Source organism: Aphidius gifuensis, linkage group LG5, assembly GCF_014905175.1.
Source record: "Aphidius gifuensis isolate YNYX2018 linkage group LG5, ASM1490517v1, whole genome shotgun sequence".
In the NCBI taxonomy this organism is placed as follows: domain Eukaryota; kingdom Metazoa; phylum Arthropoda; class Insecta; order Hymenoptera; family Braconidae; genus Aphidius; species Aphidius gifuensis.
In genome coordinates, this window is record NC_057792.1 from 7,668,287 (window position 1) to 7,690,674 (window position 22,388).

At 28.6% G+C, this 22,388-nt stretch overlaps 3 protein-coding genes across 6 annotated transcripts in view; 1 reads left to right on the forward strand and 2 right to left on the reverse strand.

Moving 5' to 3' along the window:
- LOC122857468 (serine/threonine-protein kinase NLK) overlaps positions 1 to 15,158 on the reverse strand; it is a 30,029-nt gene extending 14,871 nt beyond the window's left edge. For 2 of the 3 annotated variants that reach the window (XM_044159648.1, XM_044159649.1), the window contains exon 1: positions 13,685 to 15,158. In XM_044159648.1, the coding sequence (XP_044015583.1) occupies positions 13,685 to 13,953 (269 nt within the window). In that variant the 5' untranslated portion in view covers positions 13,954 to 15,158. The remainder of the gene's footprint in view (positions 1 to 13,684) is intronic. The other variant, XM_044159646.1, reaches the window with a different exon arrangement.
- Positions 15,159 to 15,411: 253 nt separating this feature from the next.
- Positions 15,412 to 19,100, reverse strand: LOC122857469 (calpain-7-like). 2 transcript variants are annotated; one of them, XM_044159651.1, is made up of 7 exons: positions 18,988 to 19,100; positions 18,565 to 18,863; positions 18,329 to 18,477; positions 17,564 to 18,262; positions 16,410 to 17,483; positions 16,052 to 16,287; positions 15,412 to 15,980 (listed from the first exon to the last, which is right to left on the reverse strand). In XM_044159651.1, exons 2-7 carry the CDS (start codon positions 18,764 to 18,766, stop codon positions 15,836 to 15,838), a joined length of 2,505 nt encoding a protein of 834 aa, XP_044015586.1. In that variant the 5' UTR covers positions 18,767 to 18,863; positions 18,988 to 19,100; the 3' UTR covers positions 15,412 to 15,835. The 2 variants fall into 2 exon arrangements, with proteins under 2 accessions (XP_044015586.1, XP_044015585.1); XM_044159650.1 differs by having other exon boundaries at positions 18,329 to 18,480.
- Positions 19,101 to 19,783: 683 nt separating this feature from the next.
- On the forward strand, positions 19,784 to 21,404 carry LOC122857470 (small ubiquitin-related modifier-like). Its single transcript, XM_044159652.1, has 5 exons — positions 19,784 to 20,122; positions 20,276 to 20,344; positions 20,453 to 20,530; positions 20,620 to 20,691; positions 21,071 to 21,404. The coding sequence occupies exons 1-5, from the start codon at positions 20,108 to 20,110 to the stop codon at positions 21,128 to 21,130; spliced, it is 294 nt and encodes a 97-aa protein (XP_044015587.1). The 5' UTR covers positions 19,784 to 20,107; the 3' UTR covers positions 21,131 to 21,404.
- Positions 21,405 to 22,388: the final 984 nt, after the last annotated feature.

Sequence of the window (22,388 nt, forward strand, 5' to 3'; positions counted from 1 at the left end):
GTGAAAGGGATAATTTTTTTTCGAATTTGAAACCAAAACTATTGATTTTACAGAGGTGGGAAAGCACAAGAGGCTCTGACGTAGTATTTCTTTTGTCTTCGCCAAAAAAAAAGTAGTAATGCTCTTGAAGTTTAGAAGTTTTCTTTTGTTCATTCTATCTATCGTTTAAAACAAGAAGCAGTTAAACGGCAGCTAAATAATATTAACATAATTTTGTTTAAATTATAATTTTTTTCTTTAATACAGTCACCAAGAAGTTTACTTCTAAATCTCCAGAGACTATTTTCTTTGCAACGCTGTCTTTATTACTGAGTCAATAATAATTTCTACCAATAACTCTCTTTTAGAGGTTATTTTCAGAGACAAAAATTTAAAAATTCCAGCGCTCAAGTGGGGAAAAATGTTGAAGGTTACACATAGATGGCGAGCGATGGGAAAAAATTTTGCGCATCACGTAGCGCAAAATCATTTTTTTCATAGCTTACCATCTCTGCGTGAAATTCAACATTTCTTGATCAGAGAGATTTGCGTGAGGGTGCTTGTGATTTAAATCCATTCTTGATCAAGGTCTTGATCAAATCTTGATCTTTTCTTAACTGGCTAAAAATTAGTTTCTTTCTTTCAACAACTGTTCAAATCAAAACTTCCTCAGTATCTTGACCAAATCTTCACCACGTTTGACCATTCGTTCTTGATCAGCTGACCAGCTGATCAAACGATGCAAGATATTTAAAAAAAACATTGAATTAAAAAAAAAAAAAAAATTACATACAAATTGAAAAAATGTTTAAAAAATATATATAATCAACGCAACAGGTCATAGAGTTTAGAGTTAGATAATTGTCATGCGCAGTGCGTTTTTTTCTTTTTCTAATCCCTCTCAATCGATCGAACAAGACGAATTATAAATTGAATTAATAACTTTTACTTTTTATTTTTTATTTTTGACCATTGATTATAATTATGTAATTTGAATGATTTTCATGGTTTTTTGTAGCAGAGAGTAGACTTTATTAGGTTATTTCGCTTTGGTTTTGCTCAGTTGGCTACCCCAGCAATATTTAGAAAAAATCGTAATAAGGCTTAATATATAATAAATTATAAAGACAATGTATTATAATGATCGCTAAATGGATCAAGAAATATTTAAAAAATAACAATTATCCAGATAATTATTTATTATTGATTCATTTTTGATCGTTCTTTATCAAGATTTATTTTATTAAGCATAGTTAAAGTTTTTATTGATCCTATTTTAATTAATATACTTTAGTAAGAATTATTTGTTTGTTGATCAAGTTTGATCAATACGGTCGTATCACGGGACAAGTTAAAGTTTTCTTGATCGTTTGATCAAGACGGCCGTATCACGGACGTAGTTAAGTTTTCTGATCCCATCTGACTGAATCAAATATCAACTGTTAAATTTTTCTGATTTTATTTATCAAGCTTATTCATTAGTTTTAAATTTTTTTGATCAATTTTGAATCAAACATCACTGAGTGTTAAAGTTTTCTTGATTATCTTGATAAGACGTTGTCAATTAATTAAATTAAAGTTTTCTTGATAAGTTTGATAAGAGTATCAGAGTAAAGTTAAATTTCTTTGATCCTTAATCTTGATCAAAGATTAGTAAAATAAAAAGTTTTCTTAATCAAGTTTGATCAAGACGTATTAAGTTAAAAGTTTCTTTGATATCTTGATAAGACCTTGGTCAAGAAGATTAAACTTTGATCAAGTTTGGATAAGACTATCACATTAAGTTTTATTGATTCATCTTGATAAAACTGCTTAGTCAAGAAGATAAAGTTTTCTTATCAAGTTTGATCAAGACGGCAGTATCACGGACAATTAAATTTTCTAATCAAGTTTGGATCAAACGCTATCACAGACAGTTAAATTTTCTTGATCTATCTTAGAGGTTATCCTTAAATCAAGCATCTTGATCAAATCTTGATCAAAAACGATCATTCCTGAGTTATGTGAACTTGATCAAGTATATCAAATTTGCAAATCAAGCTATTTGAAAATTTATAGTACCATCTCTGCGTGAAATTCAACATTTTTTGCATCATGAGCAGTAGAGATTTGCGTGATTTGGGTGCTTGCGTTAGGTAAAAATTTAAACTTCCAATCAATAACGACGATCACAGGTCTTAACTGGCATTACAAGTTTTTCTTTTCTTTTTTCTGAATAAAAAAAAATTAGTTTCTTTCTTTCAACAACTGTTCAAAAACAAAAAAAATCCTCAGTCGCTCTTTGACCCACAAAAAGCTTCACCAACGTACCAATTGATTTTTCAAACCAGCTGCAAAAGCTGATGCTTGGATATAGTTAAAAAAAAACGAATAACATTGAATTAACAAAAAAAAAAAAGTAAAAAAATACATCAAAAAGTTGAAAAAAATGTTTAAAAAATATATATAAATCACACGCAACAGGTCGTTATAGAGTTTACCCTTGAATTGTCATTATGAACGCAAGTGCGTATTCACATATTTTCTTTTTTTTCCACCCTCTCAATCGATCGATCACACTAGAGGTCAACAATACATGAATTATTAAGAATAATTTTTCAACTTTTATTTTTTATTTTTGAAATAAACCATTGCTATTATTATTATAATTATTTGAATGATTTTCATGGTTTTTTGGTGTAGCAGAGAGTAGTCCTTTTACTGGGGTGGTTATCGATCTGTCTGGTCGCTGCTGGGGTTGGCTACCCCAGCTATATTGCATAGACCAAATGGGGCGGCGGGCAGAGAAGGTGGGGCTTAATAAGGAGGAGAACGATATAGACAATGTATTATAAAATGATCGCTAAATGGATGTCATATGTACATGCTAAATTAATACCGTGAAATTATCCAAATTTTAATTCATTATCGTTGATTTTTCTTTTTTTTTGAACGTTCATCAAGTATTAGATTTATTTTATATCTTATGCATAGGATAGTTTTTTTATTAGAACGCGTTTTAATATATAATTATTGTATTTTTATTTTCTTTGCTGAATATAAATAGATGAGAAATTATTTAGTTTGTTGTATCGTACGTCGAGTAATATAAATACAGTTCGTAATCAGAGTGATTCTGACGTTTAAGGTAAATCTGAAGCCTGCTAACATTGAACAACGTAATGCGATTATGTATAGAGGCTATGAATTATAGTTTTGCAATACAAATAAAAACTGCTCTATATTCTCATTTTATATATGCCCTCTACTATGGCTTATTCATCTAGTTTTCTATTTTTTTTTTGTTATTTAATTTTGAATCAAAGCAACACAAGAAGCTGATTTTTTTTCTGTCTGGTGATATTACTTTATTGCAGTATCAATTTATGAAGAACAAATAAATGTTTATAAACTTGAAATATAAAATTTTTGTGAAAATAGAAAATGAGGTTTGAAATATACAAAAAAGTTCTTGAGTGAAAAAAATTTCATTAGCTTGATTTCTTTAATAAAAGAATGAAAAATATAAATCAAAATTAATATTAGTAAATTATAAGGAGATTCTTTTTTATTATTGCATGTTTAAGGTCATTTATTTTGTCAGGTAAGCGATAAATATCTGACCCAAATGATTGTATGCGTATGTAATTTTATTTTCATTTTATTTATATATACTTATGCATGTATAAGTTTTAGTTGAATTAAAAAAAAATTGACAAAAAAAAACTTAGTATATGTTCTAATGAAAAAAAAATAAATATAGTTTTATTCTAAACAAGATTGATGTTATTGAACTTATTAGTTGTTTGGTCATAAATTTATATATTTTTACTATTAGTCTCGTTGAATTCTTCTGAATATGCGTAAGAAAATCTATAGTCACAACTACTTCAGTAATTACATAATCGATATTCATGAATTCACTTGGTAGAATGTCGACTAACTATCAAATCACTGGCTGACGTTGTGTATTAATCGCATTTATAATTAAATATTACTATACAATGCTTTGAAATGAACTACTAAAGATTTAATGAAAATGCTGAGAAAAAAAAATTAACAGAGAACAGTTTGAGAAAAAAGCCCAAATTCGGTATTGATCCGAATCTTTGTTTAATAAAATAAAAGCTTCACTGTTAAAAATAAACTTAAATTCTAAGCATGTTTCTAGTATGTAATGCATTAAATTTCAAGTTTTTTGATGTAAAATTCTATTTTTTGTGCTGTAAACTGAAATTCACGTTCTGTCCTGTAAATTTACAGTACAAAAACTTGAATTTTAACCTAAATTTACATTAAAAACCAACTATTGTACTAGAAATTCAAAGTATTTCGCGTTATACTTAAATTTTGGTAAAATTATAGTATTGAATTCAATTACAAGTTTTGGCACTCTAATTTTTAATCATATTTCTGTAATATTTAATTAATGTCGCTTGAAAATTACTGCACAGTACTAGAATAGTATATTTCGTTACAAGTTCCCACTCAGAGAGTGTGCTCTCAACGAATTTGGAGGGGCAAGCACGAGCAAGCACGAGTTGTGAGCGGGCTCTCTGATTGGGCACATGTAACGAACTATATTTTATGTTACTAGGGACAGTGGTAATAATGTGTGAATTTCCAAAAAACGCACTACTCCTCCGACGCTTTGGAAATTCATAATATTTTACCAATGTCCTTAAAAAGTGTATGTAAATATAGTGTCGTTACATGCTCAATCAGAAAGCTCGCTTCACAACTCATTTGAGGGGAAACACTCGCCAAGGCTCGTGATTGCTTTCCAAATTCGTTGAGAGCACACTCTTTAAAAGCACTTGTAACGAAATATACTATTATGTTACTGGGCAGGGATTGTGGAATTTCCAAAGCGTAAGAGGGTAGTGCGCTTTTTAGAAATTCACACATTATTACCACTGTCCCTAGTAACATAATATGGTCTGTTACATGCCCAATCAGAGTTTCGTTTCACAACTCATTTGGAGGGGAAACACTCGCCAAGGCTCGTGCTTGTCTCTCCAAATTCGTTGAGAGCACACTCTCTGAGTGGGCACTTGTAACGAAATATACTATTCCTGTACCGTGCATTAAAATCCTAGCATCTTGCAGTGCAGTTCCGTGTAATAAATTACTAGGATGTTTCTTGAAAATTACAGCACAGTACTAGAAATGATTTTCAGGTTCTGTGCATTATATTCATAGCATCTTACTTTAAAATTTCTGTACAGTAGTAAAAATGATTTTCAAGTACTGTCCATTAAAATGCTAGCTTCTTACATTAAGACGTTACCAGCGCTAGTTTTGAGGGATATATATGGAGGGGATAAGACCTATCTTTTTTACATATAGTGACCCATAGTTGCCAACTTTAGATAAACAATATTCAAATATTTTTAAATATGACAAAATAATATTTATCAACGAAACAGAACTTAAATGTGTCTCGTAATGAATTTCTCATTGATTAAATATTTTTTTTAGTTGATTTTTCACAACGGTTAACAATTAAAAATCCGATCAAAATTTAAGAGTGGTCGCCTTTAGAATTTATGTGTCTATGTGCCCTGAATATACGCGTGTGTGGGTGTCAAAACTGATAGATGTTCTAAAATATTGGAGTTTTTTACTTTTAAACTGTTATTGTAAAATAAAAAGGTCGTGAAGCCTTATTAATTTTTATACCAAAAATTTCCTTTTTTTTTTTTTATAAACCTCTAGTTTTTGGTAAATCTCTGTGTTTTTTTTCTTGAAATGGCTAACCAGGTATTGGAAGACGAAACTTGGCTCTCCATAAGACCCTATGTTTAACCTCTAAAAAAGTGGTCGACTTTAACAATTAATTAAAAAATAATTATTTAGGACAAAATTGACAAAAAATTCAAGAATGTGTATTGTTATTTCAGGAAGTTACTGCAAAAATTTTAACAATAGTTGATCGTTTTCTACCAGCATTGGTGACGCCTTAAAATTACTTTACAGTACTTGAAATAATTTTCATGTACCAAGTACATGTGCTTGTACAACTGCTTCCAGTATATGTACATTAAATTTCAGGCTGACATTTTTAACAGTGAATTTATATTGTGTATAAGTGTAAAATTTAGGTCACTTGAAATTTGAACAGAAGCGTGGACGAGAAAACAATAAGTAGATAGTCAAGAATACACGAAGAGAATTTTATATTTTTTTTTTACTGAAGAAACATAGTAGGTATATTTCGATTCAAGAGGCTAGTGCAGCATTTTGAACACTAAGGAATAATGGCGAAGCACGAGACCAAAGTCTTTGGACCCATGTATGTAAAAGTAATTATCATTATGGTATTTAGCACTGCTGACTTCATTTGCGGATTATACGATACTTTCGAATGGGGCATAGTAAAATTCACGTAAACGCATGCGCAGTGTTGACTATCGAAAATTTGACTATGTATAGTTGTGGCGACCGTGAAGCCGACACTTACGCCTCTACCGACTAACTTCTGGCCTTACATGAGTTTTATAACACAGCTCTGTGTCCAGCTGGTGCCCAACGTTTCAACAAGCCTGACACGGAACTTGATTGTGCATATATTCATTTTTTCCAGGTAAAGTCAGTTGTCACACAATTTGTCTTAATCCTAAACAATTTTTCCTCAATCCAAAATAGTATATTGTGTATCAAGGGCGCAATGTGAGTGATTGTCGCCCGCACGAAGCACACACACAGATGATGCAGAGACGAGGCATCATCTGTGTGTGTGCTGAGGGTGAGAGACGATCACTCACATTGCGCCCTTGATACACATACTATTTTTTGGCCGAGCGGGCGGGAAACACCCCGTTTGTCGCCCGCAATTTGTAGGGCGACAAACAGGCGATTCCCGCCCGCTAGGCCAAAAACGAATTTTCTAATTTTTTAAAAGAATTACCATATGCTGAATCTCAAGTCTGGACACATACAACCATAGCCAAGAAAATAGAGATCGTGAAACATGGCATGGCGTGTGTGTGGTGTGGAATAGCCATGAGGGCCATGAGACAGAGCGACGAATAAAAGAGAGAGAACGACAACAGCTTTGCCGAATAAAATTCTAATAACCCCTGATGATGAAAAATTTTATGATTAAGATACAACCAGGGCAAAATTAGAGACATCTGGCGGATGTTTGCTAAAAACATAATATACATATATTCATGAGTGCGAAAAGAACGAGATATTAAAAAGAGAATACTGTTTCTCACTTCCACTCAAGTATTTAGACAAAGACAAAAATTTATTATCTTCTATTAATCGAAATCAAATATGGAAATCTATATTAAACTTAGGTGATGTTTGTTCGCAATTTTCTCTCGTATTATCTGGCAGTTTTTGATAAGTATGACACCATTTTTTAAACTATTTCGTTAGGATGTAAGTTGCACTCGAACATGATCTTCCATGAGAGCCTATGTTTAACCTCGAAAAAAAGAGCATCTTCAACAGTTAATTGATCAAAAAAAAACATATGGGAACAAAAAGTCTGATTAAATAAGAAGGTGTATCGTTATTTCAATTATCTAGTCTATAAAATTCGTAAAATCGACATTATTTTAAATTTGCTCTGGTTGTACCTTAAAAAATCTTATATTTTTTGAAATCAATAGAGGAAAATGATCATTGAGGGCTTAAAAAATCCATATCCTAAGAAAGTACAAACTGATAGTAATTCAGCGATATTTTATAGAAACTTTTTCAACTGCAGACGAAAATATGTGTTCAGTCCTATCCCTGGGTATTAAATTTATCAACTTTGACATCAATTATCTAAAAAAAAAAACAGTGCACACGAAAATTCTGGAAAAAACCTACAAAACAGATAACTATTCTGGCTTTCATATGGGACCACAAAATCAAAAATCATATAGCTGGAAATTCTATTTACTTTCAACCTTAAAGCGAAACAGTTCAAATCTTTTTGCAGATATGCTTTCAAGTAGTTCATCTCAGATATACTTGATATAAAATCAATTAGCTGTTTACAGAACTCGTCTCTGGTTTTTAGTGATTTGTTAAAGCACTTCTATAGTGATATGTGAATCAGTGTGCTTGTATTACACAACAAACCATTGAACATATAACTATGCAATTGATAATAAAACGTCTTGTTTTTGAATCGCATGTATAAAGTTTCACAATGATTGTTATGCAACATCCGGACATAGTGATATGATTCAAAAAATATTTTACATATAAATTAATAATAAACTGTGATGACAATTTTTCATCATGTGATAAAAAATAAATAATATTAGTATAAATATTTCCTTATTGAAATACAATTTTTTTATTCAACAAAACAAAATTAATATTTTGTTTTCTTACATTGACAAATATTTTATTCATTTAAATTAAATTGAAATTATTTTCTTTTTAATTCTGTACGTATATATTTCTATTATAAATCTTTGATCGATTTAATTCAAGATCCAGAGCTTAAGTGATTTTTTTTATCATAACGGCGATGTTCATTGGTGGCAGTATGGTTAGTATGCTATCTTTACAATTGAGTTTGGGTGTTGCCATGACGACAGGTGCTAACTCTGTTAGCATGTTATGAGAATTTTTTTTTTCTTTTTCTTTGCTTTCCCTACATTTTTCTGTACACTTCATCTCCTTTTGAGCTCAATACTGTTATTTGTTTCTCACGCATTGATATGACAACAGCACTAATCAGAACAATGCAACATTGTCAACCGTTTAATAATATTTACTTAAATATTTTATTATTGATTATTCTTTATATATAAATATTAACTAAAAATATTTTTTCTTTCTTTTCGATTCATTTGTCTGAATATTTTTTTTGCCTTAGTTTTTCCGCAGTTTTTGAGGCAAGATGTTATCGATCCAGTCACGAACTGAATACCAATATACGAGTATACTTTTACGCAGACTCTTTTGTTTCGTGGACAAGAGTTTCTAATAAATATTGTAACTTCTTTGTATTTGGCACCAAGTATGGCATTACCACAACGTTAAGAAAAAGTGACCAGAAAATTTAAAAGAACATAAACAAAAGTAATATATTTTCTTGGTCTTTATTTTCATTATACGCATATATAGTTCAAATGTTTTTAGCTTGACTAGTTATTTTTACAATAATATTACTTTTTAAAAATAAATTAAATTCATAGTTAAAACGATGTCTTGGCAGGTCACTTGGTCAACCAACAATATTCGTTTCTTTGGTCCAACTTTCTATTTCCATTGACCTTGGATTACAATTCGAAAGTTCTGGTTGGTCAGTTTTGCATATAATTTAAATGAAGCTTTTAATTTGTAAAAATATTTTTTAACATTCAAGTATTTATTGTAAAATTTATCCAAAATCAATTGCAAAGAAAAGATGAAAACAATTTTCAAAGAAAATAAAAGCTGGCACAATTCTTTTAGCACAATGACTTGAGACCTTGGTCAGAATTTTGTGCGAATCCCGCACAAAATTTTTGCCAAAGCCTTAAGCGATGTTACCTTAACTAATGCTACTAGAGTTGTGCTAACTTTATGAACCTACAAAATCGGATATTTATATTTTCACTGTCCGAAGATAGACCAAGCTTTATTTTAGCTGATTATTTCATTTGTAAATCCATGGCTTTATTCATTGTTTTAACCATAATTCTGTCGAAAATAATACGTAGAAATTACAGTAAAATCTAAAAAAAATATTATAAAGATTTCCACCGAAGTACTATTATTAGAAATTCAAATTTATTCAACCTCTTTCCAACATTTTTTTTTCCGCTGTTTTATTCAATTTGTATCTTTCAGTAATAAAATACATAATTGTATTATTATTGTTATATTTTATTTCTACAATAAGCTCCATAATATTGACAAGTGAAAAATTAAATCCACGTGTTCGATCGACTTATTTTAGCATGTGCGTGACCACATCCTTCAATTCATTTAAGAAATACATCCTGTCGTTTTTTTTTTTTTTCGTTAATGTTTTTTGATAAGAACAACATTTCTTTGTGTTTTTTTTTTTTTCTTTCAAGTTTAACGCACCTGACAGACACCTGGAAAACAAGACATTGGACACGAGATCACCATTCTTTTTTTTTTTTTTTTTTCAATGGTTTTTTTTTTCTTCAACCTGCCGACACGTAGTGGAATAATTTTAAACTTGGAGCAGCTTGATGCAGAGCTCAGAGAATTTTTCAAAAATAGAGTCTATATTTATAGAAAAAGTATATTGGAAAAAAACTTTGATAAAAATTGAATGAAAAATAACATTGACAAGAATAAAAAATAAAAAAAAATTATACTCAGATCAATTATATCAAGATAAAATAAATAACTGAATTCTCATTATTTATTTGACAATAATTATACATTTTTTTAAAATAAAATTTTAGGTAAAATATATGAATATTCGAGTAGCATAAAATGTAGACAATGATTTTATATATACACGCAATATAGAGCGGATCACACAAAGAAATTTTTGACTACCTGCGCAATCGCCAGGTGCTTATAATTCTTTCGTTTGCATCGTTATACATTTAGGTCTTTCTTTATTTGCCAGGTAAGTTTCTCGCCAGCAGGTATATGGAAAAAATTTATTCTTAATCATATTTTAACAAACCCAAAAATCAGAATAAAAAAAAAAAAAAATGTTCAGATTGTTCTCGTAAAATAATATTTCACAAGAAATATTTCAACTACCTATGCCAATAAAATATAAAAACTAAAATTTATCTATCAACAATTCAATCGAGAAATCTCGGGGTTTTTTTTCTTTCATTAAATTACAAAAAATATACAATTTAAATTTAAATATTTTGATTTTTTTCCGATAGATCGTTTCTTTTTTCTTTATCGAAAAGCTAAAACGTTTTATCATTTTCAGTATCTTTACAATTTAATCTCATTTTATCAAGAAACAGTACTGATTCTTTGTTTTAAGCACGTTGAACTTATTGAGAAAACATTTAAACTATAATTTTTTCTTTTTTTTTTTTTTGTATTCTCTTTTCATCATTCATATGTATTTTTTTAATAAAAATCTATCGCTTTTTTACCAAGATTTGCCTTTATATAGGGAAATAAATAACTGTTTAATTCACCTGAAAAAATACTATTACGATCAAAAATGATTCTGTAAATCATGAAAAAAAAATTGTTTTAGGAAATAAAAAATATCTACATTTCTAAATTTTTGAAATAATTTATAAATTTTTTATTTGTAGTTCAATGAATTTTCTATATTTGATATAGGTATTATAATGTGTATAAAGTAAGTGAATGTTTTTTGGATTCAGACCGTGACGCAAACAAAGAAAAATCGACATTACAATATTGAAAAAATTTTTTAAGATGGAAGATCGCATGGGGGCTCACTTACCATTTGTCTTTATTTCAGTAATTTGCAATTTATTTTTTCTCTCTGTTAATATAATTTCGTTTTTTTTTAAAAAGTTGTCTGATATGTAAGGATTCTTCATCGACACCAGGCGTATGCCAGCTGCCGGGGCAGGTGATACTGCAGCTGTCATTTTCCACCCCCTCAGCAACTTCCAACAACCCCTCTATGCCCCATCCGAATACCAGTCTCAATAAATTCACTTTTTTTACCTCAAAGCTTTCAATATAAAAAGAAAAAAAAAAAATATTACAAACTTTTGGCAATCTCATTATCACCATATAAACTTTGATGTTGGCTATATTACAGTGATCGATATAGAAAAAAAATTATTACAAAAATTTTTATTTTATTTTTTTTTTTTTAGATTTTTTTATATAAAATTCAAGTCTAAGCTTAAAATTTATGTATTAATATTTTTGAGTTCTTTGAATTTAAACAAGTTATTTTAAGAAATTTAAATTTCCGCTTTTTTTTTTCTTTTTATATACATATATAATAAACCCTTCAATCTTTGAAAATAGTTTTTACTTAAGAGATATATTTCGAGTTTTTTGTAAAAAAATTGAGAAAAATAAAATCTTCAATTTGTGTATAGGTATTTTATTGAGTTTCAGAAATATCGTGACAACCCTTGGTACACTGAAAATATTTATAAATTCTTCCCTAAGTAGTGAGTAGTCAAATACTAACCCCCACTTTTGCTTATTCTTGCTACAATAATAAATAAGTGGAAAAAAAGCGAGTAAGAGAGCAAAATGAGGGGGATGAAAAATGACCTTGGAAGCCGTGTGGATCCGTTGTCTTTCATTTGTGCTTGCAAACGCTCTTTTCGCTCCCTATAAACCCAGAAAACACGTTTTTCATTATACACATTTGAAATCCTCTCTTTGTAAGCCCTTGCATAAACCCTGACATATCCAAAAAAAAAAAAAAAAAATTGAAGATTCAAGCTGAATTTCCGATATACCTAATAGGTATAGCAAATAAATAAAACCCGATGAAAAAAAAAAAACAGACAAAATATTTTAAAATTTTGGAAACATGCAACTTAAGGTTGAAAGTAAATTACATCGTCGGACGAAGTTTGGGCCCGAGAGGGTGCACATCTACTTATCGTTTTAAAAAATATTTTTAGTGCGCCTTTGTCCAAAATCTATTCACTATACTGGCAAGCTTTTGGTACTAAGTGTGTTTATCCAGATAGACTACAAGAAAATAGAGATCGTGAAACATGGCATGGCGTGTGTGTGGTGTGGAATAGCTGAAACATGAGACAGAACGACAAATAAAAGAGAGAGAACGACAACAGCGTTGTCGAATAAAATCCGCTGATGATGAAAAATTTTATGATTAAAAAATCTAATATCTTTTGAAATCAATGAAGGAAAATGATCATTGACTGATAGTAATTCAGCGATATTCTATAGAAACTTTTTCAACTACAGACGAAAATATGTGTTCAGTCCCTATCCCTGGGTGTTAAATTTATCAACTTTGACATCAATTATCTAAAAAAAAGTACACACGAAAATTCTGGAAAAAATCTACAAAACAGATAATTATTCTGGCTTTCATATGGACCACAGAATCAAAAATCGTAGAGCTGGAAATTCTATCAACTTTCAACCTTAATATGAATTATTATTCACATGCCAGGCGCCCGGTCATTAAACTACAAAGGACAAAAGGAGGTAATAAAAAACAGGGCCTTAAAAGCCATTCTATTTTGGTAAATTTGAGTGTGTGATTAATTCATTTTTCTGCTTCATTTTCAGCCAACATGTACAATTGTAACTCAACAACTAGTCATCCGAAAAATTAAAAAATATATAGAGCTTTTTTTTTTTAATTGATGAGTGCATTTCTTTGTACATCGGGTTATAATTATGTAGCACATCCGTTTTAGCTATATTTCAAGTTGAATCGAAAAAGTGAAGAAAAAAAAGTGTATATATGAATCACTAGGATACTAGAGAGAATACAATGAAATACTAATTCGAGGACAAGCGCTGGTAATGGTACTGGTTTTCGAGGAACTTGAATAATTAGTGGAGTTTTGAGGCGGTGACGGGCTTTCATATTATCTATTGTTAATTGTTGCTGATGATAATGATGATTGATATCGATAATACTTATTTCGATAAATAATTTTGTTTAACAGTAAAAAAAAAAATAAAAGGAAAAAAAACATTTTGTTGTAGTGTTTAAATTTTTAAGAAAATAAGGCCCAAAATTGTTGATCTATTTTGGAGCAATAAAAAAGTTGGTTTACTGTACAAAACTTTTGAAAATATTAATAAGTAATTTTTTTGTTTTTTATAATATTTAACTTACCAAACAACACCAAAAGCTCCATATCCAATGGGCCTGTCAGGCTGGGCAGGATCCTGTGTGGGTGGTGGTGGTGGTGGCGGTGCAGGTCCATTTGGATGATAATAATTAGGTGGGCCTTGTCCAGAAGCAGCTGCTGCTAATACCGCTTGACCCGGATGGGCCCCTGTTGTACCCCCACCAGCAGTTGCACCAGCCCCACCCCCCTGCATCAAAGACATTGACACGCTCATGGACACCCGCGAGTGCCGACTCGGCCCCACTACTGCCATCAAAAGTCTTCAAACTTCAATATTTTATGCCTACTCACAATTTTTATCACAAGTTGATGACAATATTTTAAAAATAAGGTTTTTCTTCGCACTTTTCAGTTTAGAATTCTTATTTTTTTTTTTTTTGTTGAATTTTTATCTTTAACTTTTCTCTTTATTTATTTTTTTTTTTTTCAAAAATTGTGACTAATAAAGAAACTAGAGAAATAAAGTGAAAAAAAAATTTTTTTGAACTAGAAAAAACAAAAAAAAAAAAGGATAACACAAAGTCACTTGTACTCCAGCACTATTTAGGTTAGGTCAACTTTTTGTGTTTTGAGACATTTTTAATTGTCAATATATTATTTTTTTACTAATAACACCTTTGAATATGATTTATAAATTAATTTACAGAGTATTAGAGTTCAAAGTTGTAGCTAAATGTCTAAGATAGAATAACACTTGAAGCTGGGTGTTTTTACTGTTGAATGGTAACGACAATGACGGCGGGGAACGATGGTAGACGCGAGGCCAGTGTCCTCGTCACTTTTGCCTCGAACTCAACGACCGTTCAAACAAAGAATATATTTTTAAATACTTTTATATTGTCATATAAACAATATTTTAACTCAATTAAATTATCCACAAAACTATTGACGAACAAAAAAACGAATTATGACAAAACAAAGCTGAAGAAAAAAAATAAACAAATCGATGTCAATAATGATAAAACGTTAATTAATTTGCGATTTTTTTTGTTTTATTGAATTAATTTTCCTTTAAACTAATATTTTTAAAATTTGCACAAAGAGTCTCTTTATCAACTAAATCACTTTATTTTAATTTCTTTTGAAACTTATTAAAATTATTAAGTATGTATATTTATTATTATTTATACATTAAAAGTATCACTTTTAACTTGTCATATAACACGGTGTTAAAATGAAGTTTGTAAAAAAGGAAGAAAGGATGAAAACATTGAATTTATAGGATTTGTGATTTTAATGGGTTATAAAATGTATTTACACGAGTACACACACACATACACATACTGTACACATACGAGCTTCCTCTTAATCCCAGGGAGGTTGTTTCGTGTGTGTGTGTGTGTGTATTGATGGCAGACTCGAGTGATGGAGGGAGAGGAAGCCTTTTGACATAACACACACAATTCACGATATTGCCGTAGCCAAGGCTCGATGGCCACTGACGAAAATAACCGAAAGAAATGATTGGAAGAAATAGGTTTTCAATGCGCACGCATGCTGATTTCAGCGCCACTACATGCGCAGTTGACGAGTTTGGTGATTTGCGCAATGTAAAATTTTTTTTTACGAAAAAAAAATTTCTACTTTTTCTTTTTCTTATAAATCATAGTGTTATAATGTGATTTCTTAAAATAAAATTGATTAATTATTGAAACGATAAACAAATAATTTTATAAAAATTATCAACAGTAAAAAAAAAAGTATACATATATGTATATTTGAAGAAATTCTTGAAAATATTTTTATTGTCAAAAATAGTTAATAATAATAATTTTTATTTTTTATATATACGATAATGGAAAAAAATATAAAAATTGATAATTATTGCTTTTAATTATATCAATAAATGATTTATAAATTGAATAAAACTGTATTTTTATGACTCAGAATTCATTTAAATTGATTATGTTTTTTTTTTCTACTTTTCACTTTTCAAAAGAACAGAATAAGTTAAAATATATAATATAAAATTTATCAATAATCATTTGTTACATAATTCAAAATTTTTTAATTGATAATAAAAATCTAAAAATACCTTAACTTTTTTTTTTTCAAATATTACATAACAATTAACGACTATTGATTTTAAAAATCACAGCCATAGTGCGTATTAAAATTTTAATTTATGTTCTAATTCATTTGATTCTAGTTAAATTTATACTACATGAAGCTTTGATAGTGAGAAAAAATGGTCCTTCTTGACCAGGTAAAAATGTTGCAGGTACGATTTGATAAGTGCCACCAGGTACATCGTCAAGCTCTAAATAAACGAATCCCGACCTGAAATAAATTATGAATATTACAATAAATTTTGTTTAGTTACTATTGATAAATTATATTAAAATTAATACCTAAAAGAGCCAGAACTTGATGTTTGAAATGCTGTTGGTGCTTCCGGATCATTTAATAAAGTTGTGATTATTTCAAATCCAATTTGATATTGTTTTGGTCCTTTTAAAATAATTAAAAGTTTATTATTATTATTAATACTATCAATAACAAGTTGATAACGTGGATTATTTGGATAAGTAAGTGGATGATTTCCACAACCTCCAGCAGTTTCACGTGTCCATCGTCCATCAGTTATCTATAAAAATTATTTAAATATTAACAAAATAATTTTTTAATTTCTTCAGAAAGAAAAGTATCAACTCAAAAGTTTTTCTAAGATATTAACTTTTTAATATAAAAAAAGCAATTGTAATTTACCTCTTTTACATAAGTATAAGGATCAGCAATTTTTCTAAGTGTAAATGGACATGTTGAGTAAGCTCTCAATGTATAATAAATTGTATTCATTTTTTCATACTGTGAAATAACCAATGTATATCGTGTTTCATTATTTGAATCAAATTTAATTTTAGTCAAATAATGAGGACTATTTATTCTAACACCATCAATATATGGTGGTGGATCATGTGGATAATAAACTCTTTTACCAGCATTTTTATATATTAATACTGTTATGTATTCTTGATTTTGTCGAAAATCTTCAATTTCAGTAATATGTCGTGTTAAAAGTATCCAAACAGCACCTGATACACCGTTTTGTATTTCTAATAAAAATTGAGGATTATCACCGATATTATAGGCATCTTTAATTGGACCCATACCACCATTCCACATTTGATGTATACAATTTGTATATTTAAATAATTTTGGATTCCAATTTAAATAAAATACATCAAAAAAATGACATATACTATCATAATCAATCCAAAAAATTCCATTATCATATTGTGATGCTGAATCTGGATCATAATTAAGTAATTTTTTTAATTCATCTGTCCAATGATGTGTATCATGCTCTGAATAATTACCACGCCATCTCAAATGTGACCATGGATTTTTCAGTTGTAATAGTTTAATTTTATTATTAATTAATTTAACATCTAATACAGCATATGCATGTGTTGATACAAGACCACTTATTTCAGTTTTATTATCAGATAATTCACCAGTTGCAACTGTTACAAGTACATTACCATCATGTAAATGTTGATGTAGTATATTAAATAAACCATTTTTATTAAAATCAGGATCATTTTGACGTATTGCAAAACGTTCTGGTATCCAACCAGTTAATGCATGCAGATCAATATTAGAATTTGAACCAGGAAAATCATATCCACCCATAACTTTCATGTATGCTTTTTCAAGTAATGATATCCATAATTCACCACGATTACTTGAATATGAACAAAGTAGTTGATTATCACGACCAACTGGAAGACGATCATCGATTATTACTTTTCTTGGTATACCATTTATATGCAATTTAATCTAAAATATTAAAAAATTATATTGAGATATATTCTTAAAATTATTTTTAAATATTTCATTTTTTTTTTTTTTTTGTTTACCATATATTTTCCGTATGGATTAAAGATTGGCTCCTTGGTTTCACGATTTTGTGGATAAATAATTGATGTTATTAAACGATAGCCAAATTTTTTTTCATACTGTGCTGATACAGCAAGTGAAGCAACAAATGAACAATCTGATACAACAGTTTGTTTTATACTAAAATAATCAACATGATGACCAATTAGTAATCTAGGATTATCAAATAAATTTGATGGTCTATCCCATCTAGCTAAATCATGTTTTTGCTTTGGTGCTAGTTTAAGTAGACCATCTTTATCCTCAAATGGTATTGTAAAACGAAAATTTTCAGCCAAATCAACACTCATAAATGGAACAAATTCATTATCATTTATATGTGATGTATTTAGAAGAACTTTTTTTTCTTCATCAGTATAACTATCACTACTTCCAGTTACTTTTAAATGAGCACTACTTCCACGATGTAATTTTCCTCTTGATGAAGACGATGATGATGAAGATGATGATGATGATGTTGATGATGTTGTAGATGAGGATATTGTTGGTGTAATATTTGTAGGTGATTCTAAAATTGTTTCTGGTACTGTTGGCAAATTATCTAATAATTTCATTGTATCATAAGCATCAATACCTTTTAACGCTTCAGCTCTTGTTATTGCATGTTTACAAAGTAATTTTATTTGTTCTTTTTTCTCTGGATCAGTCGTTATGTTTTTCTAAACATAAATTAATTAATTGAAAAACGTGATATTAAATATTTATAAATTCTACAATTGACTTACAATATTTAATGCAACTTGAACAGCATCTCCATAGAGCATTATTGCTGTATTTTTCAATCCATCAACATCAGCATCTTGAGCTTCTTTTATTAATAATTTAACTGTTTGCAATTCATAGTCAACATGGGAAATTGACTTGGAATCTTTATCTTCTTCAATTACAAAATAACAAAAATTAAAAAACTACTATTATTATATTATTTTAAAATAATTATTCAATAACAATAATAACCTACTCATTTTTTTTATAAATAAAATTCTTGATTTACACTCTTCAATTTTTTTTAAATAAATAGCTGACATTGATGGTGTTGATATTTTTGCCAAAAGTCTGATAGCAACATCATAATGACTTAGTGCTTTACGATATTCACCTTCATTATCAAATGTCACTGCTTTAATTATTGTTTTTTTGGCTTCATCAACATTATTTTCCATGATTAAATAAATATAATTATAATTTCTTTAATTATTAATCAAGATTGTTGATTACTGATTGATGTAAAACAAATTACAGGTGTGTTGATTCCAATAACTACAAAGAAATTAAATAATTTTAGTATTTTTTATTTGAATAAAAATTTCTAAATTATTAGTTGAATATTTTATTTTTATTGTAAATAAATTATCATTAATTATTAATTTATTTAATTTCATACCAATTGAAGTTTTTAGTCACTTGTAATTTTGACACAATAATAAACATGACATAAGACATGTCGTCATCGGAATCCAATATTTTATTATTATTATTATTATTATTATTATATTTAAAATTTGTATTCATTTCCGGTTTTTTTAGGAACACATTTTAGGAACACAGATTTCAGGGATACGTTCCAAAACCGTTGCTTAGTTCGGTATTTCAAGATGGCGGCAAAAAATTTCAAAAATCCCTATATACTTCCCTATACTAGTATTAGTTGGGGTACGTTCCAAAACCTCAGTTGGTTCGGGATCTTCAAGATGGCAGCGACTCATATAAAGGCATGCGGCCACTAGCATAGTTTTTCGAACAAGTTCTATGCCATAGTCCATTTATTACCAGAAACATCTAGATTATTCCCAGTTATCACTGAAAAAGTCAGTTGTTTCTGGTAATACATGGACTATGGCATAGAACTTGTTCGAAAAACTATGCTAGTGGCCACACGCCTTTAGATTTCCAGTGAATTCCCCACTCTTGGCAAGGTATTCTTGCTAGGGATATTTTTTCTCGGCGGGTTTTTCTAGTGAATTTCTACCTCCGCAACTTTTTATATATGTGTTAATGTGTACAAAATGTGTGTGCATATACCCACACATATATAAAAAGTTGTGGGGGTGGAAATTCACCAGAAAAATCTGCCGTGAAAAATTATCCCTAACTAGTTATGTTCAAACTGGCCAGCGCAAAAACCGAATTCTGTATTTAGCGCAGTTAAGAAAATAAGAAGGGGTAACAAAAGAAAGTGGGAGATTACCAGAAATGTGAAATCGGCTGAAATTTCTGATGCAAGAACGTCCTCATTTTTATTTATTTTTTTTTCTTTCATGTAATTCTACCATTTTGATTGATTCCACCTCCATTTTGTCCATCTTTCGACCATTTTAAGTACTGTTAAAAATAAGTGGTGGGGGTAGCGTCAGGAACAAGGATCGGTTGTGTTTGCTAGGGTCGCTGAGAGACCAGTACAGAACTGAGAAAAACTACGCGCCATATTGCTTGTGTATAGTTAGCAGCTAGTAGCGCGTGGTCGTGTATTTGTGAAAAAAATACTTGGAATAAAATAAATTAATATGTCGGATAACCAGGTAAATTTATTAAATTATTGTACAAAATTAATCATTAAATTATTACAATTAATTTGATATATAAATTATCAATAATATCATTAAATATTTCATGTTTAAACGTATACTAACATTTGCTTTTTTTCTTCTTTTTTTTTTTTTCTTTTTTTCAAGGAGCAAAAACCAGAAGCCGGTGGCCAAGATGCAAATTCTGAATACATCAAGCTCAAAGTTGTGGGAAATGTAAGTATTTTTTTTTCATTTTAAAAATTCATTCACTGATGAGTCATAATTTTGGTTGAAATTTTGTTTTTAATAATTAATCATTGTTTTTTTTATTCTTAATTACAGGACAGCAATGAAATTCATTTTAGGGTTAAGATGACGACTCAAATGGGCAAGCTCAAAAAATCGTACAGCGACAGAGTGGTTAGTAAAATTTTAGCATCATAAAATCTATTAATAACCTCAAAAAAATATAAATTTTTAATTTCAATTGTTTTTTTTTCTTTGTTCAGGGTGTACCTATGACATCACTCAGGTTCCTTTTTGATGGCAAACGGATCAATGATGATGAAACACCAAAGCAGGTAATTATTATCATTATTTCTTGTAAATAACAAAACACAATAGAATTATCAGTTTTTTCTTTGAAACGGTTTTTCTTTTTTTTTCGTTTTGTTGACACGTTGTAACTTGTTGAAACTTGCAAACAAAGGCAAACTATTAAGTTATAAAAATTATCATTGTAAGCTTCTTCATTGAAACGTGATGAATATTTACTTTTATAACTTAACTTTTAAAAATATTGTTTGTTTTTATTTTATTTTATTTTCTTGAACAAATATTTAAATTCACATCAAAATGCCATTACTTTTTTCTCAAAGTAATTTATCATAACAACAATAAATTTATTTAATTCTACAATAACACAAGATATTTATGTAAATTTTTTTACATTTATTTTAGCTCGAGATGGAAAATGATGATGTTATCGAAGTATACCAGGAGCAGACAGGAGGTTTTTAACAAGTTCCAACTGCAAAAAAAAATCATCATCATTTGCGAACAAAATTAACAATCTACAGCCACAAATAATTTCAACATAAAAAAAAAAAAAAATTCAATTTAATTTTTGTTTTCAAAATATCTGTTTAATATAAAATAAATTGAATTAAAATAATGGGCTGGTGGACATTGACGACTATCGATTAAAAAAAAAAAAAAAACAAATTTAAAATTATCAACTTAAATCTCTGAAAAAAAAATCTTATAATTAAATCAACAATTACTTTTTATTATCCAACACAATTATTTAGTTATTATATAAAAAAAAAAAAAAACATTTTTATGCTTAATGAAAATGTTTTCTCACATTCCTTTGTCAATTGTAATTTCCCAGTTTTTCGATAGTCAGTCCATTTTATATTATTAATATTATCATCATTATAATTACTTTGTAACTAGATACAGTTGTATCTTGATTAAGAAATGAAGCCCTTGTAGCGTTTAATAAACTAATAATAACTAAAGGTTTTTTTTTTTTTTGTTTTCAACATGTGCTGAATTAAAGTTCCATTGAAATAAACATTAAAACTAAAAAAAAAAAAAAAAACAAATATATATTAAAAAATAAAAACAAAAAACCAAACAAAATTTTTATTAATTTAATTCATGAAAACACAAACGCACCATTTATAATTAATATAAGACATTGAGAATATTTTTATTTTCTAATAAACTATCATAATTAATTGTTGTTTGAATTAAATTTGCAGCTTGTTTTATCATTATCACAATTAGTTTTTCCTTAATTGATACTCATTCCATAAAAAGTGTGATGAATCTTTTTTTTGTCTTACAAAATATTATTAATAATCAATGCTTCAAAATAAATTTCAATAACATCAAATAATTTATTTCTATTTTGTATTCAATGATAATAAAAAAAAAATCATCAACATTATTTATATACCAGTCTTCAATAGTAACAAAAACATTAAACTAAAATTAGTAAATTACTGGGATAGAAAAAAACAAAAAAAAAAAAGAAACACATTATTATTAATTAATTTTTTCTTGTTTTAAACTTGCATTTTTTTTATTAATATTAATGAATCCCCCGTGTCAAGCAAAAAACGAGAAACAAAAAAAAAAAAAAAAAAAAAAAAATAAAAATATTATTAGCTTATCTATCTATATACAATTCGTTTACAGATCAATTAAATTTTCATTTGTCATACTTGATTATTTTAGTTTAATCACAATTAGAAAAAAAAAAAAATTT

Bases quoted from the DNA above. Each gene is read 5' to 3' on its own strand.
- LOC122857470 (XM_044159652.1), top strand. The intron at 20,345-20,452 runs GTAAGTATTTTT...TCTTAATTACAG, and splicing joins AGCTCAAAGTTGTGGGAAAT to GACAGCAATGAAATTCATTT. The intron at 20,692-21,070 runs GTAATTATTATC...CATTTATTTTAG, and splicing joins ATGATGAAACACCAAAGCAG to CTCGAGATGGAAAATGATGA.
- LOC122857469 (XM_044159650.1), bottom strand. From the start codon at position 18,766: ATGGAAAATAATGTTGATGAAGCCAAAAAAACAATAATTAAAGCAGTG. The intron at 18,481-18,564 runs GTAGGTTATTAT...TTGTAATTGAAG, and splicing joins TTTATTTATAAAAAAAATGA to AAGATAAAGATTCCAAGTCA. The intron at 17,484-17,563 runs GTAAACAAAAAA...TTAATATTTTAG, and splicing joins ATCCATACGGAAAATATATG to ATTAAATTGCATATAAATGG.